General features: G+C 55.6%; 1 protein-coding gene and 2 long non-coding RNA genes across 5 annotated transcripts in view; all 3 read left to right on the top strand.

Moving 5' to 3' along the window:
* The window catches only part of LOC103346014 (adenomatous polyposis coli protein 2), a 28,307-nt gene extending 23,446 nt beyond the window's left edge, over positions 1-4,861 (top strand). The window contains exon 3 of the long non-coding RNA XR_011386103.1: positions 169-4,861. This is a non-coding gene — a long non-coding RNA (adenomatous polyposis coli protein 2). The remainder of the gene's footprint in view (positions 1-168) is intronic.
* LOC127489414 (adenomatous polyposis coli protein 2-like) lies at positions 4,860-5,793 on the top strand. Its single transcript, XM_070067837.1, has one exon. It carries the CDS (start codon positions 4,945-4,947, stop codon positions 5,734-5,736), a length of 792 nt encoding a protein of 263 aa, XP_069923938.1. The 5' UTR covers positions 4,860-4,944; the 3' UTR covers positions 5,737-5,793.
* Positions 5,794-11,775: 5,982 nt separating this feature from the next.
* The window catches only part of LOC138848323 (uncharacterized), a 51,568-nt gene continuing 47,644 nt past the window's right edge, over positions 11,776-15,699 (top strand). For all 3 annotated transcript variants that reach the window (XR_011386112.1, XR_011386114.1, XR_011386113.1), the window contains exon 1: positions 11,776-11,989. This is a non-coding gene — a long non-coding RNA (uncharacterized lncRNA). The remainder of the gene's footprint in view (positions 11,990-15,699) is intronic.

The raw sequence follows: 15,699 nt of genomic DNA, 5'->3' as shown, positions 1-15,699 counted from the left end.
TATTCATTAATCCATTGTGTAGAGTCTGATTCATCTCCAGCATCAAATCAGAAAGTTCCTACATTTCAAAATCAGTTTTCTTTTACAATTTGTTAGTTTCTCTGCTCTATGCTATATTTTGAATATGGTTTCCTCTGTAACACATGTTGAAATTTGATTGTCTTTTAGGTGGTATCAGGAAGTGAGGACTTTCAGGGATCATTAGGTCATTCATGTTGTCCTGGCAGGACTGCGTTTCTTCTCAGAGGTGTGTGAGTTATTGCTCTTACAACACTGGATTAGTTACTTCAAGGACAAGTTGCTCTGAAGCCTGGGAACCCCACATGTTTTGTCTCCTGTATGCACATGGTTACCTATCTGTCAGATGCTGATGCCATGCTCTAGCACCTACTGGCTTCCAGAATCAGGAGCCAAAATAAACCTCTTTACAAATTACCCAGTTACAGCAACAGAAAATGAACTTAGTGCTGTAACATCTTACAGTAATCTCTTCCATTGTTGCAATAATATCCTCCTTGTTTTGCATAACTGTAACTTAACCTTATGTTAAGCACTTACATTCAAGTCAAAATGATCAAGCAAAAATTTACATAATTTTTATTGTACTCACCACAATGGAGAAATAAATCTCTGAGTGGATGGATGTGCTAAATATTCAGATTTGAACATTGCAAATGGTATTCATGTATTAGAACATCACATTGTCCCCACAAATATGTGCAATTATGGCAATTAAAAGTTCTTGGGCGCCTGCACCCATGTGGGAGACCTGGAAGAAACTCTCAGCTCCTGACTTTGGATCAGAAGCCAGGAGCTTCTTCTGTGTCTCCTGTGTGGGTGCAGGGATCCAAGCACTTGTACCATCCTTTTCTGCTTTCCCAGGAGCATTAGCAGGGAGCTGGATGGGAAGTAGAGTAGCTGGGACTCAGAGCAGCTACCATATGTGATTCTGGCACCACAGTCAGTGGCATCATCCACTACACCGTAGCACTGGCCCCCACAGGTGGATGCTTTGCAGTGTTCCAATGGGACCTGGGTGCTGTCTTGAAGCTGCAGAGTGCCTAGTGAATGCCTCACTGTTCCATACCCAGCATATGCTATCAGGGGAATCTCTTTGCAGAGAGCACTCTAATGATATTTAACTGCTCCACCTGCATCCACTCGGATGTGGTAAAAAGGGATTGTGGCTCACACTGAGCAAGACAAAGTGAAGGGAATGATAGAAATAAACTAGATATGGGGCATTCCTCAAGCACTTGGAACTGCTCTTGATTACTTCTGGTTATCTCTGCCAAAAATTATGTTACCTGTATGACTGAAAGTGCTACCGGTCAGGCAGGGATGATGGCTGGTCCTGGTGTCTCATAAGAAAAGAATACAAATGAGACAGATTTTGGTGGTAAGCAAGTTAGTCAAGTTTAACAAAGGAGTACAACTGACAGACCGGGTATGTAACTTGCCAGAAAACAGAGTGCCCCATCTTTGCATAGGTTGAAGTTTTTGTGGATACAGGATGACATTTTTCAGGCCACCCCCCACTCCATACGCCTGCTCCCAATCCAGAATAATGCTAGGTGGAAGACTTCCCAGGTGTGAGAGTCTGCCCTGGTGGCTGTGGTTACACAGAAAGTTCCCTGGGGCCAAGAACATTCCCCTGGGACACCCTCTGTGGGGTGAGATGCACCTACCGGGGATGGGTGATATCAGATACAGTGTTATGAAACAGGAGAGAGAGAAGATTCCTGGAAAAGGCAACAAGATGGTAAGGTTGGACTTTTTCTTTTAGTGTTTCATATTTTATTTAGAATAACATGACCTTAATATTTCAGGTAGTGAAAAAATGGCTAAAACTATGAAGAGTACATTTTTTTAATTTAAAATTTATTTGAGAAACACAGAGACACACCACCACCACCACCACCACCACCACCCCTCCCACCTGCTGGTCAATGCCCCCAAATGCCCACAACCGCCACCCAACCCCTGGAGGGCGAGGCGGGGCCTTCTGCTCTGGCTGCCCTATCCCCGGAGGCGGGGCGGGGCCGCCTGTTCCGGCCACACGGGACCCAGCCCCCACCTCCCCCACCCAGGCAGGTGCTCCGCGACCACAACTGCCTGCAGACGCTGCTGCAGCACCTGACCTCGTACAGCCTGACCATCGTGAGCAACGCGTGCGGCACGCTCTGGAACCTGTCAGCCTGCAGCGCGCGGGACCAGGAGCTCGTGTGAGACCTGGGCACCGTGGGCATGCTACGCAACCTGCTGCACTCCAGGCACAAGATGATCACCATGGGCAGCGCCGCGGCCCTGCGCAACCTGCTGGCCCACCGGCCCGCCAAGCACCAGGCAGCTGCCACAGCCGTGTCCCCCCTCACCTGCATGTCCAGCCTTTATGTGCGCAAGCAGCAGGTGCTGGAGGCAGAGCTCGACGCCGGCACCTGGTGCAGGTGCTTGGCCACCTGGAGAAGCAGGCCCTGCCCTTGGCCGAGGCCACTGCCAAGAAGCCGCTGCCGCCCCTGTGGCACGTGGACGGGCTGGCGCGGGACTACACCTCTGACTCAGGCTACTTCGACGACGATGGCGCGCAGTCCCTGGCCACCGCCACCGCCAAGCCCGCCAGCATGGCCATGCTCTCCCTCTTGTTGGGCAGCCCCTTCCTGCAGGGCCAGGCGCTGGCCCGCACCCCGGCAGCCCACTGCGCCCTGGAGCCCGAGAAGGAGGCCGGCGGCGAGGCGGCCAGTGGAGGCCAAGGCCAAGCTGGCGCTGGCTGTGGCACAGATCGACCATCTGGTGGAAGACATCTCGGCCTTGCATACCTCCTCTGACGACAGCCTCAGCCTCAGCTCTGGGGACCCCAGGCAGGAGGCACCGAGGGAGGGCCGGGCGCAGTCCTGCTGGCCCTGCCGCGACCCCGAGGACAGCCGGCCAGCGGCGGGGGGCCGGGCGCACCCCCTGCTCCGGCTCAAGGCGGCCCACGCCAGCCTCTCCAACGACAGCCTCAACGATGGCTAGCTACTGCCCGCTGGCCAAGCTGGCAGAGCACCGCGAGGAGCTCCTGGACGGGCAGCTATGGCCCGCTCGGCTGGACCTCGACCTGCGGGGCGGCCAGGCTGAGGGGTCCACCTGGGACGCCGGCGGCGCCGACGCCTGCGTGCGCACCATCAAGCTGTCACCCACCTATCAGCACGTGCCGCTGCCGGAGGCCGCGGGCAGGGCAGGCGTGGGGGACGCCCCGGCGGCCCCAAGGTGCCCCCCGCAGCCCGGAATCAGGCCTGGCTGCTGGGGGAGGGCCTGAGCCAGGTGCCCGAGAAGCTGGAGGCTGCCCGGCCAGCCGCGGCCAGAGGGCGCTGCAGAGGCTGGTGGCGCAGGAGGGGCCCCTCTCACTGCCCCGCTGCAGCTCGCTGTCCTCGACCCGACGCCCGGGCCCCAGAGAGGCCAGAGACTTGGACAGCGACTCCTCCCTCGAGGGCCTGAGGAGGCCGGCCCCGAAGAGGCGGAGCTGGACGGGGTGTGGGGCGGGCCAGGGCCACCTCCCTGCCTGTGGCCATCCTGGCGCCCCCGGCGAGGCCGCGGCCGGGGCCTGGGCATGGAGGACGCCACGCCATCCATCTCATCCGAGAACTGTGTGCAGGTGATGCCCCTGGTGCTGAGCCGCTGCAGCTCCGTGAGCTCCCTGGGCAGCTTTGAGAGCCCGTCCATCGCCAGCTCTTTCCACAGCGACCCCTGCAGCGGGCGGGGCAGCAGCACCATGAGCCCCAGCGAGCTCTCCGACAGCCCAGGGCAGACCATGCCGCCCAGCCGCAGCAAGACGGCGCAGGCCGCGCTGCCCGGCCAGCCCGAGAGCAGCCAGATCAGCCTGCAGTGGGAGAGCTACGTGAAGCGCTTCCTGGACATCCTCGACTGCCGCGAGCGCTGCTGCCTGCCTTCGGAGCTGGACACCGGCAGCGTCCGCTTCACTGTGGAGAAACCGGACGAGAACTTCTGCGCCTCCAGCCTCAGCGCACTCGCCCTGCAGGAGCACTCCGTGCAACACGACTTGGAGCTGAGTCTGCTGCCACCGCCCGCCTGCCCTGACCACGGCACTGGCGAGAAGAGGCCGCTGCCGGACACCTGGAGGGGCTGGCGCCCATGGGCTCCCGCACACGCACAGCCGCAGACTAGGAGCTGGAGCTGCTGCGAGAGTGCCTGGGGGCAGCCGTGCCCGCGGGGCTCAGCAAGGTGGCCTCAGCGCTGGTGCACGACCGCCGGGCGCTGCCCGTCCCGGTCTACATGCTGGTGCCCACCCCGGCCCGGGAGGACGACTCGTGCGCTAACTCGGCTGAGGGCACGCCAGTGAACTTCTCCAGCGCCGCGTCCCTCAGCGAGGAGACCCTGCAAGGGCCTCCCAGGGGCCGGATGCACAGGCAGGAGCTCGCCGGCCTCGCGACCCCACAGCCATGTCTCAGGACACTGGCTCAAGGCCGGGGGCGCCGGCCGGAGCCCGGAGCAGGCCCGGGGCACAGGCAGAAACCGGGCCAGGCTGGAGCTGCCCCTGGGCCGGCCCCAAACCTGCCCCTGGCCCCTGGGCCACACCAAGGAAGGCGGCAGAGCACCCCAGCCTGGCACAGCCAGCAGCCGCAGGCAAGGCGCTGGCGCCCAGGCAGCAGCACTCTCGGAGCCTGCACCAGCAGGGCAAGATCTCGGAGCTGGCGGCGCTGAGCCACTCCCCCCCAGGAGCGGCACCCCCACTGCTCATCTGGCCAAGACCCCTTGTTCAAGCTCCTCCCAGACCTCGCCCGCCTCTCAGCCTCTGCCCAGGAAGTCGCCCTCCCCCCCCCCCCCCCCGCCACCCCAGCTGCAGGGTCTCTTCCCGGCCCAATAGCCACCGGAGTGCCCAAGACACCGGCGCGGGCCCTGCTGGTCAAGCACCACAAGACCCAGAAGTCGCCGGTCCGGATCCCGTTCATGCAGAGGCGGGCCAGGCACGGGCCGCCGCCGCTGGCCAGGCCCGCCCCAGAGCCGAGCCCCAGAGGCCGCGAGGAGGCGACGGGGGCGCGTGGGGGCCGACTGGGCCTGGTGCGTGTGACCTCCGCCCGCTCCAGAGGCAGCGAGTCCTCGGACCGCTCGGGCTTCTGGCGCCAACTGACCTTCATCAAGGAGTCGCCTGGCTTGCTGAATCGCCAACGCACGGAGCTGCTGTCCGACTCCGCCTCCACCTCCCAGGGCGTGTCGCCCCGCCAAGGCCGGCCCGCGCTCCCCGCCGTCTTCCTCTGCTCTTCGAGCTGCAAGGAGCTGAGGGCGGTCCCCCGCCAGCAGCCAACCCGACCAGGGTCCGCTCCCGGCCCCGGCCCGCGCGTGCCCCTGCGCACCAGTTCCCAGAGCCCGTCGCGCCTGCCCGTGCGGCCAGAGGCGGTCAAGCGCTACTCCTCCCTGCCCCACATCAGCGTGGCCAGCAGGCCCATTGGCGGGGCCCCGGGAGCCCCCCAGGCACTCCCCTTCCCCCAGCAAAGCGGGAGTAAAGGCGAGGCGCGGCCACTGCCCAGGGTGGTCGCGCCAGGCACGACGTGGCGGCGCATCTGGGACCAGGACGTCGCGCACATCATCGCAGCACCCTGCCCGCCTCGGCCCTGCTGCTCTGGGGCGCCTTGCTGGAGGAGGGCCCCGCCAGCCCCCCGCCACGGAAGACCAGCGACTCCATGGTGCAGACAGAAAAGGTGGCTCAGCCCAAGACCACCGCCAGCGCATCCCCGAGCCTGAAGAGCAGGGAGCAGATCCCCGCCCCAACCGGTGCCCCAGCCGCCCTCCTGGGCAGCGACCTGGATGGACCCGTCCGGGCCAAGGGCGCTGCCTCCATGCCCTTCGCCCACGAGGACTTGGGTATCGCCGTGGGGGACTTCCCTGCCAGCCAGCACGCTCCCCGAGCCGCGAGGCGCGTCCCGCCCTTCAACTACATGCCCAGCCCCATGGCAGCTGCCTTGGCCACCATGGACTCCACCATGGAGAAGTCCCTGAGCCCTCCCCACGCCGGTTCCCTGGAGTAGGCCGCGGCCAGCCTGGCGGATGTTGTGCAGATGCGCCTAGCAGACCAGCTCACCGCGGCCTCACCTCGCCAAGGCCTGGTCTCAGAAGGGAATGGGGTGCAAGTGCCCGCCCTAGAGGCAACCCCAGGGGAGCCACTACTGGAACCCCAAGGCTCACCCAGCCGAGGGGAGGGAGCAGGTTCAGGAGGCCAGCTGGGGCTGTTGCTGCTGAGCAGGATGCCAGCTTGTAATTACTGCTCCTGCTAATTCCTTAATGTGGGCTTGCCAGTTGGTTTCCATGCCCAACCTCAGCTGGGGGAGCAGGGGTGTGGGCTGGAGCCCAGACTGCGCCCCTGGGGGCCTGAGGGAAAGGTAGCAGGGAGGGGAGGGGGTCGCCAGGCTACCCTGGACACCCACCCACCCTGTGGGGGAGGCTGGAGGCCAGCAGGTGTGTTAGAGGGACGGGGTTCCTCGGGGGATGCTGTGGTCGGGCTAACCCTGCTGCCCTGGGACAGCACTGGTGGGCAAGGCAGGCATGGGGGGGGGGCGCCTGGCTCTGTGCCTCCCTCCCAGCTTCCTCTGCACGAACCACGTGGACAGCACCAGGACCACGGGACTCCAGGGCCATCACAGCCCAGGGGCCATAGCCTCATCACACCCCAGGAGCCTGAACTCAGCAGGAGAAGGGGCCCCGCGGCCCTGCCCACCTCCACGGAAGAGCACACTGCAGAGACAGCCAGCGACCTCTGTCCTGCAGAATCAGGCTGGGGGAAGGGAACCTGCGGGTGGCTGCCCAGCAGGGCTACCTCTGCAACCCATCCCCAGGGAGGGCGCTCCACCTGCTGTGTCCTGTGCTCCACAGCCTTGGGCCTTGGCCAGACGGCTGCAGGCAGCAGCCCAAGTGGGTGCCCCCTTCAGGCCCCACCTGTGCCCCACAGGACTCAGCGCAGGAGGAGCAGGGGTGGCCCCCAAGCTCCAGGGCACACCCCAGGTGCCACGCGCTTCCTTCTAGACCATGGCTGCCAAGCAGGGGGCCTGGGGATCCTGGGGCAGCCGGCCAGGAGATGGCCAGCAGTGGGGGTGAGGCAGCGCCCGAGGCCTCCGCACACATGGACTGCTGGGTGTCCCCAGGCCTGGGGCTGCTCCTGGAGCAGTGAGGGGGAGACGCAGGCACAGCTCACTCCGCCCATCATGGGGAGATCACAGAGTGACCTTTGGACAATGGAGCTGAGGCGGGGCTGCAGGCCCTGTCCTGGGGACCGGGTCTTGCCCAGCCCCTGACCCTGGACACCAGTACCCTCCCCGGCCATTCCCAGGACAACTGAGGATCGGCGGCCACTTGGCGGCCTTCCCTCCACCCACCAGCCTGTTCCCCACACCCTGCAGCATCCGTCTCACGTGTACATAGCACGCCGCTCACTAGCACCCCATGTAAAGCCGCTGGCTAGTGGAAGGACCACGTACAACTTTAATAAATGGAGCTGTCCAGTTGCCTCCTCTGCTGTATGGGGGGGGCGGGGGCAGGCCTCCCATGCCGGCCACGAGCAGGGAGGCCAGGAGTCCCCGCTGGCATGGGAAGACGGTCCCACTGGGGTGTCTCTGTCTGTCTCCATCCTTGGCTGTGGCCCAGGCTCTGTCAGGCCCGACAGTGCCCGGTGGGCTGGGGGGGTCTCTGCCCTGGCTGAGCAGCTGTGGCTGGGGTCTCTGAGGATCAGGCAGTGGAAGAGAAACTCCTGTGGCCCTGGGGCTTGGCTTTGCCCCCAGGGACGCAGGGAGCTGGGGGCCGGTGGGGCCTCTGTCCCAGGGAGGGTGTCCAGGGCCTGGCCCATGGCCACTCCACTGTCCACTGCATCAGCCTCTCCCGTGGCAATGAAGGGGTGGCTCCTGCCCAGGAGTGCAGCATGAGGCCCGCGGAGGCCCCTCTCAGCCTGGGAGTGGTGCGCCAGGCCAGCGCTGGGCAAGGGAGCACACAGTGGCCCCATGAGAAGGGCAGAGTCCGCTGGGGGGAGGTGGTCCTGGGTGCCCACACAGGGTCCAGCCGGTGCTAGGGGTGGGGAAGGGCCCAGGTGTCAGCTGGAGGACGCAGTGACCAAGGCGCCGGGCAGCACTGCACGTGTCATGTGGCCGATGCCCAGCTCCAGCTCTGCACCGGCTCGCTGCAGACCCTGGCACTGCTGGCTCAGCCCCTCACCTGACCGCTACAGCCACACATTGGCGGCCATATAGGCCCAGCTCTGCTGGTACAGCCGCTCTTGCTGGGCCTCGGGGTTCTCACTCCTCCTGGGGTCTCCTGGGGAGTCTGGGACAGCATGAGGGAGTGTCAGTCGCATGGGAGCCCCAAGACCAGAGCCACCCAGCAGGAGGGAGCCCAGCCTGGGTACATGGGTGCCTGCAGACCCCACCTCTGCACAGTGCAAGCCCAGTCCAGAGGCCTGGGTGCCCCACAGTCACTCTCGGGGGCCCACAATTGACCTAGCACCTTACACACCTGCCGGAGCATGCCAGTCTCAATAGCGGTGTCCCTGCCGCCCACACGGAGTTCTGGGTTCCCAGGTCCCCGCTGCGCTCCTCTCTCACATTGTTCTAGAAATGCTCTCCTCGGCAATGATGGAAATAGCAGGGCTACACCGGGGCTGCTGTTCTCCCTGGCCGCCAGCAGGGAGCCGGATCAGATGCTGAGCGGCCCGGATCCCAGGCATCGGCTTCGCCCACCACGCCACAGCCCCGGCCCCTCTCAGAGCACTGTCCCCAAGGAGGGCCAGGGCCAAGGGTGGCCCTGAGAGATGGACAGGGCCCGCTGCGGGGGGGAGCCTGTCCTAGGCACCCACACAGCCCAGTTGGTGCCTGGGCCCGGGAGAACGGGCGCAGGTCAGCCTGAGGTGGCGGAATTTAATTTTTTTTTTTTTTTTTTTTTTTTTTTTTTGCCAAATGGGCTGTGGCACTTCCTAGGCAGATGCACCCGGAGCGAGACTGTGTGGGGGTTGTGGGGGAGCGTGGCCGTGACCCTCAGAGGCAACGATGGGACAGTGGTGTGCCAACACACACGGTCCACAATCCCCCCAACACGTGGTCCATGACCCCCCTACTTGGTCCACTATTCCCCCACACATACCTGGTCCAGGACCCCACACACGTGGTCCAGGACCCCCCCCCAGTCCACGACCCCACACACGTGGTCCACGATTCACACACATACACACATGGCCCATAACCCCACACAAACACACATATAGTGCACGACTTCCCCCACACACGTGGTCCACGACCTCCCAAGCGGTCCAGGACCGGAGCAGCAAGAAGGTGGGCAGCCTGGCCCCACCTAGTCAGCGAACACGTTTTGCTGAAATGAGAGAGCGGTCCACTCCTGTGGCACTACAGCTGCCAACTCCTCCCTGGCCATGGTCGGGAACCTGGCCTAGAACCCCCGCTGGATGCCTGCTCTCTACAGGTGACTCAGGACAGACAAAAGGCAGCCAGGTGCCCTGTCCCACAGAACCTCTGGCTGATGGCAGCAGCCTGCAGTGATGCCAAGAAGCTCCAGGTCACACAGAGCCCAGCACAGAATGTGGTAGTATGGCTGGGGTTGTTTAATTTGACAGGAGGGGAAGAGAGAGAGAGAGAGAGAGAGAGAGAGAGAGAGAGAGAGAGAGAAAGATCCACAATCTGTGGTTCACTCTCCAAATGGCTACAACAGCCAGAGCTGGGCCAGGCCAAAGCCAGGTGCTCCCTCCAGGTCCCACATAGGTGCAGGGCCCCAGTATAACTTAATTCTAAAAAGCAGGCTCCCGGGTCTGGCGCTGTGGCATAGCAGTAAAGCTGCTGCCTGCAACTCTGGCACCCCATAGGGGTGCCAGTTCGAGTCCTGGCTGCTCTACTTCTGATCCAGCTCTTTGCTGTGCCCTGGGAGAGCAGTGGAGGATGCCCCAAGTGCTTGGGCCCCTGCATCTGCGTGGGAGACCCGGATGGAGCTCCTGGCTCCTGGTCAGCCTAGCTCTGGCTGCTGCAGCCATTTGGGAAGCGAACCAATGGATGGATCTCTCTCTCTTTGTCTCTAATGTCTTTCTCAAAAAAGAAAGAAAAAGAACAGTAGCTTCCCATAGAGTCCTCAGGCCTCGGCCCACAGGCACATCTGGGGAGGGCGAGGGCAGCGCTCTCGGTCCGTCTGGGCCCAGGGCTCAGTACAGCTGAACACCTCGCAGAGACCAGAGTCCACCCCGATCCTGCATGTGGAACCCTGTCCTCGCGCACCCCACTTCTCAGCTCTGCCCCGGGCTGGGTAGGAGACCCCTGCAACCCCCACCACAGCCCCTGTCCAGTGGCAGGCTCCCCCTCCATTAATGGCGCCAACTCCTTCCTCAGCCCCAGGCCGAGCACAGGACCCAAAGTCCTGCCCCAGCCACCTCTCCTGGGGCCTCGGGTCCACCCCCTGCCCTGACCCGGCCTGAGCCCCCTACCTTCCGGGGCCAGTGTGGTGAACACAGGGTCTTGGGCCGGTGCCCCACACACATCCTCCAGGATCTGCTCCACCATGGGCAGCACCACAGGCTTCTTGGCCTTGGAGCCCATGCCTGCAGGTGGCAGATGAAGCCATCACAAGGCACGTCCCCGTCACGGCCACTGCCCAGCGAGGCTGTGTGCACCTGGGGAGCCTGCCCTGCCCTGACCGCAAGGGGTCACGGGAAGCCAGGCTGTGGCCACGCCCTGGCCTCCTGGTCCCAGCGAATCACAACAGCCAGCCCACGACTCACAGGGACCGCAAAGTATTATAATAAATGAAATGATATAGGAAAACATAATAGGTCAATTACATGCAAAAGATAATAAAAAATACAAGAGTTGTCAAGATTCCCAAAAAAGCCATCCAAATAGGTGAAAAATGCAAAAAGACAACCACATGATTGTTTAGATTACATGTTGAAAACACTTAATAAAACTCAGCTTCTAATGAAAAAAAACCTTACTATCAGTGAAAACAAGCAGAAAGTAACTTCTTCAGTCTGATCAAGATTAAAAGAAACCTACAAAAACCAACACAACTAATACAGAACCATTGAAAGCTTTTCCCTGGACGTAAGCTTACACCTAGATGCCACCAGTGTTTCTTTTCAACTTTCTATTGTAAGGCTAATCAGGGAAATAAAATGGCAAAAAATGTGTGAAGTTTAATTTATAAGGAATGAAACTGTATATATATATATACACACACACACACACACACACACACAAAGAATTATATAGAATGACACTTAAGTACCTAGATAATTCATAAAATCTAATAATAAATACAACTGATACATATATTTAACAATATTACTGGAAAGATTAATGCATAAAATCCACTAATTACTAAGTACCAGCTAAAACAAATAGAAAATAATATTAAAGGGCAAGAGGCAGACTAGAAAACAAATATCTAGGAGAGATGAAAAAAAAAGGATTGAATTTGTAATATCTGTAAATATTCTCAATATTAAAAACCCCACAGAGAAATGAGTCAGCAATATGAAGAAAACGAAAAGACCAAAGCCAATAAACAGCCAATACTCTCTAACTCACCTAAGCAGGTGGCTGCAGCCTCCAGGTGGGATTCTCCCAGGAAGACCAGTGGGGAGGCAGGAGGGTCCCAGCAGGTGGCAGGATCCTGCTGGTGAAAGGGTGCAGCCCTGAAGGAGGCCCTTGGCCCCTGAACCCAGACCTCACCTCTCTACCATCTGGAGCGGCCTGGAGTTCCCGTCCCTGTGTAAACGATGCTGGTTTGTTGTGTCTTCTGGGTCCTGTGTGCTGACGGCTATGTGAGCTGTCCAGTCAGGCACGGTGACATCACTGCCACGTAATCACACAGGATTGTGACACCACAGAGTTCCAAATTCCTGGAGGAGAGAGGTCCAAGGAGGAGCCTCTGCCACTGGGAGACTCTGGAGCTAGTGCAGCATCTGCTGTTCTCTGACCTTTTCTGCTGCAACACAGCCCATCTTGGACGCCCGGGAATGGTGAGTGTGTGGGGCCAGGTGTCCAGAGTGGGGGAAGGGGAAGCTGGTGGTACCTGCTGGCAGGACGCTGGCTCCCAGAGGGCGTCTCTGGAACCTTGGGCCCCATCTTGCTGTCAGCACAGCACTTCCCTGGGTTCCCTGTGGTCTACAGGGTGGGGTCTGGACTGGCACCCAGGACCCAGGCACCCTGCCCCTTCCCTGTTAGCAGAGAAGTCTGGGCCCCAGAGCCATCTGTGGGGAGCTGAGTGGCAGCATCCCTGCATCTCCCCAATTGTGCAGTGTGGACAGAGTGGTCACTAGGGAGCAGCAGTGCTGTGTGTATGAGGTTCATGCACATGACGAGCTGTCGTCTATGGGGACCTCAGTTCTCCTTTCTTCCCATGCGGGAAACAGGGTCTCAGTTCCAGGACCTGGCCTTTCTGAGTAGCTTTCTAGGAAATACCTCAGTAGTTCTAGTATGTGCAATTATTAACTAGAAACAGTGTAGACTGCCTAACGATTTCTAAAATTTACAAGGAGGTTGAAACTGTTTAAATTTATTAAGCAGTTTCTATGTGAGACTGTCAAGAAGACTTGAGAAAAGTTCTACTTTATTACACACAATCCATTAGTTTAGAGATCATATAAATAGATGTTTTTGCACTGATATTTGGTAAATAATGACAGATTTCCCATGAGACTTTTTGTAAAGGAATTAGGACACATATTAGTTTCTCATTTGATGTCTTCATTTTTAAACATTGTTTATAGCCATTCACTATATTCCCACTAAACTGGGGTCTTTTTGCATTTTACTTGTTAAACTTTTTTTTGGTTAAGTATTAAGACTTTTTTTGGCTGTAACGTGTATTTAAAATGTTATCTCAAAAACTAAAGAAAAATACAAGGAAGAAGAGTGTGAGAGAGAGAAGGATATATCATTATGCTTTTAGAATTGTGTATACAAATGATATTGCATCTGTTTAAAAAACCCCACCAATTTTATAAATATTTAAATATACAATTAGACAAACATTTAAAACAAAATGAGACATTGTAGATACCTTCATTTTGATTATCATTCTTATCTAGGAGATCGGAAAGAAATCCTATTTTCTCATGTTATAATATCCTAATATATTAGAGTGATTACAGTTCTGGCTCCTGGCTTCAGCATGGCACAGTCCTGGCCATCGTGGCCATTTGGAGAGTGGACCATCAGATGGAAGAGCTCCCTCCCTCACTGTCTGTATAACTGCCTTCAAAGTATATACATAGTTTGAAAATCTTCCTTAACTTCATTCTAAAAGTGTGTCTGTTTACATGTATGCATTATATGTGCATCACAGGACATTTGGAAAGCTTAATATAGGCTATGAGAAGAGATCAACTCTCCTTCTATATTCAGTCATGTAATATTTACACACAGATACATGCATATACGTGTATACTTTTACAAACAAAACCATGACCAAAATGGACATGCTATTTTGTAGTCTACTTTTCCTACTCAACAGTGTGTAATTTTCCCTTCATGTTGTTAACTATTCTTTATAAAGGTTGTGATTTTAATTGGCTGAAAATATTAACCTCTCCTTTTGACCACTTAAGTTGTAACAATTTTCTATGATGAAAAATTATAATAAACACTCTTCATATAAGTCATTATGCATATGTCAGATTTTTAAGTTTAGACTGCTTTGTGTAAGATGAATTACTAGCCCCAAGAGAAATTTCTGGGTACCAGAGTAGGGACATTTTAAGGACTATGATAAATAATGATAAAATTCCCTACAGAAAAGACAGCAGTAATTTAGCTAACTACCAAATTTAACTAACTGGTATTGTGATGCCTCCAGCTTTCCTTTTTTTTTTTTTTTTTTTGACAGAGTTAGACATTGAGAGAGAGACAGAGAGAAAGGTCTTCCTTCCATTGGTACACCCCTCAAATGGCTGCTATGGCTGGAGCTTCATTGATCTGAAGCCAGGAGCCAGGTGCTTCATCCTGGTCTCGCATGCAGGTGTAGGGGCCCAAGCACTTGGGCCATCCTCCACTGCCTTCCTGGGCCACAGCAGAGAGCTGGACTAGAAGAGGAGCAACTGGGTCTAGAACCTGGTACCCATATGGGATGCTGGCACCACAGGTGGAGGATTAACCAAGTGAGCCACAGTGCTGGCCCGCATCCAGGTTTACTTTTAATGCTTATGATTGGCTTCGTTATTTTGGTCTCATGTTTTCATATGAATTTTCCATTAATTTCATCCACATCCGAGAAAAATGTTTCAGTATTTTCATTGGGATTGCATTGAATCTGTAAATTGTTTTAGGTGGTATGAAGATTTTGATAAATTATTTCTTCCAATGCATGAACATGAAAGATTTTTCCAATTTTGTGTCTTTTCCTATTTATTTCCTCAATGTTACATTCACTGGAGAAATTTTTGATTGGATTCTTGGTTAAATTTATCCCAACAAATTTAATTCTTTGTAGCTATTGTGAATGGCAATTATCTTAAAAGTTCTTTCTCAGATATGACACTGTGTATATAAAAACTTTTGATATTTGTGTCGATTTTATATTTTGTAACTTTTCAAATTTCTCTTATGAATTCCTATAATCTCTTAGTGGAGTCTTTTGGTTCCCCATGTATCAGATCATATACTCTACAAAGACACTTTGATGTCCTCCTTTCCCAATTTTATACCTTTTCTTTCTTTTTGTCTAACTGCTCTGGCTAAAACTTTCAGAATAGTAGTAGTAAAAGTGAACATCCTAGTCTAGTTCTGAATCTCAGTGAAAATGCTTCTGACTTCTCACCCAAAAATATCATGGTGACTGTTGGTTTGTCATATATTATCTTGATTGTGTTGAGAAATGCTCCCTGTATACCCAATTTGCTTAAAATTTTATCATGAAAGAATTTTGTGTTTTATCAAATGCTTTCTCTGCATCTATTGAGATAATCATACATACAGCCTTCATTCTTCAATTAGCTGATATGATGTATCACATTTATTGATTTGTACATATTGAACAATCCCTGCATATGATGGAAAAATCTCACTTGGTCTGGGTGAGTGATCTTTCTGATGTGGTGATGGATTCTATTAGATAGTAATTTGTTGAGGATTTCTGCATCTATGCTCATCAGAGATATTGGTCTATAGTTCATTCTCTTTGTATCTTTTTCTGATTTTCTGATGAAGATCATGCTAACTGCTTAACAGGAGTTTGGGAGGAATCCAGTCCTTTCAGTTGGTTTAAATAGTTCACATGAATTGGGATTAATTAATTAATTTATTTGAGAGGCCAAGTTCCAGACAGACAGAGGGAGAGACAGAGAAACAGAGAGACAGTATTCCATCCAGTGGTTCACTCCCCAAATCCAATCCAGCTGATGCTAATGCACCAAGGAAATCATTAGAGGATGACACAAGTGCTTGAAACCCTGCACCTATGTGGGAGACCATGATGAAACCATTGGCTCCTGGCTTTTGGCTGGCCTTGTCCACCTCAGATACTGCAGCCATTTGGGGGTGAACCAGAGAATGCAAGATCTGTCTATCTTTCTCTCTCTGCAACTCTGCCTCTAAAATAAACATGGGGAAGTGCTTGATGCAGTAGGTTAAGTCACCATCTGCAGTGCCTACATCCCGCATGGGTGCCAGTTTGAGTTTGATCCAGCACCCTGGTGATGCACCTGGGAAAGTAGAGGAGAATGGTCTGGGT

The sequence above is a fragment of the Oryctolagus cuniculus genome, unplaced genomic scaffold, assembly GCF_964237555.1.
Source record: "Oryctolagus cuniculus unplaced genomic scaffold, mOryCun1.1 SCAFFOLD_69, whole genome shotgun sequence".
NCBI classification, from domain to species: Eukaryota; Metazoa; Chordata; class Mammalia; order Lagomorpha; family Leporidae; genus Oryctolagus; species Oryctolagus cuniculus.
The sequence above is the reverse complement of the archived record's forward strand: the minus strand, read 5'-3'. Positions and strand labels throughout refer to the sequence as shown.